Source organism: Olea europaea, unplaced genomic scaffold (genome assembly GCF_002742605.1).
Source record: "Olea europaea var. sylvestris unplaced genomic scaffold, O_europaea_v1 scaffold25644, whole genome shotgun sequence".
Classification (NCBI taxonomy): Eukaryota; Viridiplantae; Streptophyta; class Magnoliopsida; order Lamiales; family Oleaceae; genus Olea; species Olea europaea.
In genome coordinates, this window is record NW_019243932.1 from 1 (window position 1) to 1,575 (window position 1,575).

General features: G+C 42.3%; 1 protein-coding gene across 1 annotated transcript; it reads left to right on the top strand.

Annotated features, from left to right (window-relative positions):
- Positions 1–45: 45 nt before the first annotated feature.
- On the top strand, positions 46–1,327 carry LOC111382862. The gene is made up of 2 exons (XM_023006897.1): positions 46–356; positions 448–1,327. The coding sequence occupies exons 1-2, from the start codon at positions 46–48 to the stop codon at positions 1,325–1,327; spliced, it is 1,191 nt and encodes a 396-aa protein (XP_022862665.1).
- The last annotated feature ends 248 nt before the right edge of the window (positions 1,328–1,575 follow it).

Here is a 1,575-nt window from a genome sequence, read left to right on the forward strand (position 1 = left end):
GATCTCGGAAATGAAGCAGAAGTGACAGATGTCAAAGATCACGACATGAATGATCCTACTTATCTTTCACTTTTGAAGAACTTAGGGTGGGAGGAGGAAAATAATGAAAACGTTCCAACCACTTCTTCCAAAGAAAATAAAAGTGCTTCTAAATACCCTGGTCACTCATCAGTCTCCTCTGTCACACAGGCCAATGCCAACTTTGAGACTGGGACATCTAGAAAAAGTAAGAGTGATATTCAGAGAGAACTTTTAGGGTTAAAAGGAAAAGCTCATGCCCTGAGACGCCGAGGAGAGGTTGATGAGGCAGATGAAGTGCTAAAACTGGTCAGATTGTTGGAGGTGCAGTTGCAAGAGTTTGAAGTACCAATACAAAAAGAAGTTTTGACTGAAAATAGTGGAGGACATTCTTCCATGGATGCTTCACAAAATGCCCTTTCTCTTCAGATGGATGGCCCTTTCTCTTCAGATGGATGGCCTCAATAGCCTCGTCGAAGATTTAGGAAGCAAAAATAAGATCACAGCGGAGAAACCAGAAGTTCGTGAATCCATGCAGCCACATATTCGTGAGCCAAACTCTACTCAAGCAACTATGTCTCAACTTGAGTCAAGTTCCTTTGAACAAGATATCATGGCACATAAGTGGAAGGCTGTAACCTTGAAGAGAGAGGGGAAATTAGTGGAAGCGAAGGAGGAGCTTCGAAGGGCAAAGCTCTTAGAAAAGCGCATGGAGGAGGATAGATCTCATCCAAACACTAGCTCTAGTGATACATCAGCCTCTGATGTCTCTTCTGTAGAAAGGAAAGAGGCCAGTCCAAAGTCAGTCTCCAAGCCATTGTCTGGCCGTGATCGGTTTAAACTGCAGCAGGAGTCGCTTAGTCACAAACGTCAAGCCCTTAAGCTACGAAGGGAAGGTAGAACGGAAGAAGCTGATGCTGAATTTGAACTGGCAAAAGCTCTTGAATCCCAATTGCAGGAGTTGGATGCACATAATAAAACAGGGACTTCTGAAAATGCTGAATCGGTGGATGATGTTAGTGTTGAGGATTTTCTCGACCCACAACTTCTGCCTGCTTTGAATTCAATTGGAATGGAACACACCAGAACTAAGCCCCAAAGCATTGAAAGACCTGAGTCAAATAAATCTGTGACATCAAAATTGGCAATGCCAATGAAGAGAGGGAGAGTGCAGTTAGTTGAAAGGATCACGGCAGAGAAGGTGAAGGCAGTGAGCTTAAAACGTTCTGGAAAGCAAGCCGAGGCCCTGGATGCTCTTCGGAGGGCCAAATTTCATGAAAAGAAGTTGCAGTCCTTAACTTCCCAGTGATAAATTATCTTCAGATTCTTTCAAGGTTGAGATATTTTCCACTATGATATTTTGCACATTGGCTGCAAGTCAATCTAGATGCTTGAGGTTGGTTGCAAGACTATATGCAGATGAAAAGAATATACAGTGACTTCTTTTTTCAATTTCTCTATGTATTGTAGGACATCTATGGTTGCTATTTGTAACTCAATTATGATTGAAAAAATGAATGCAGTACATTTTGATTGTAGATGGCCTTCGAAATGGTC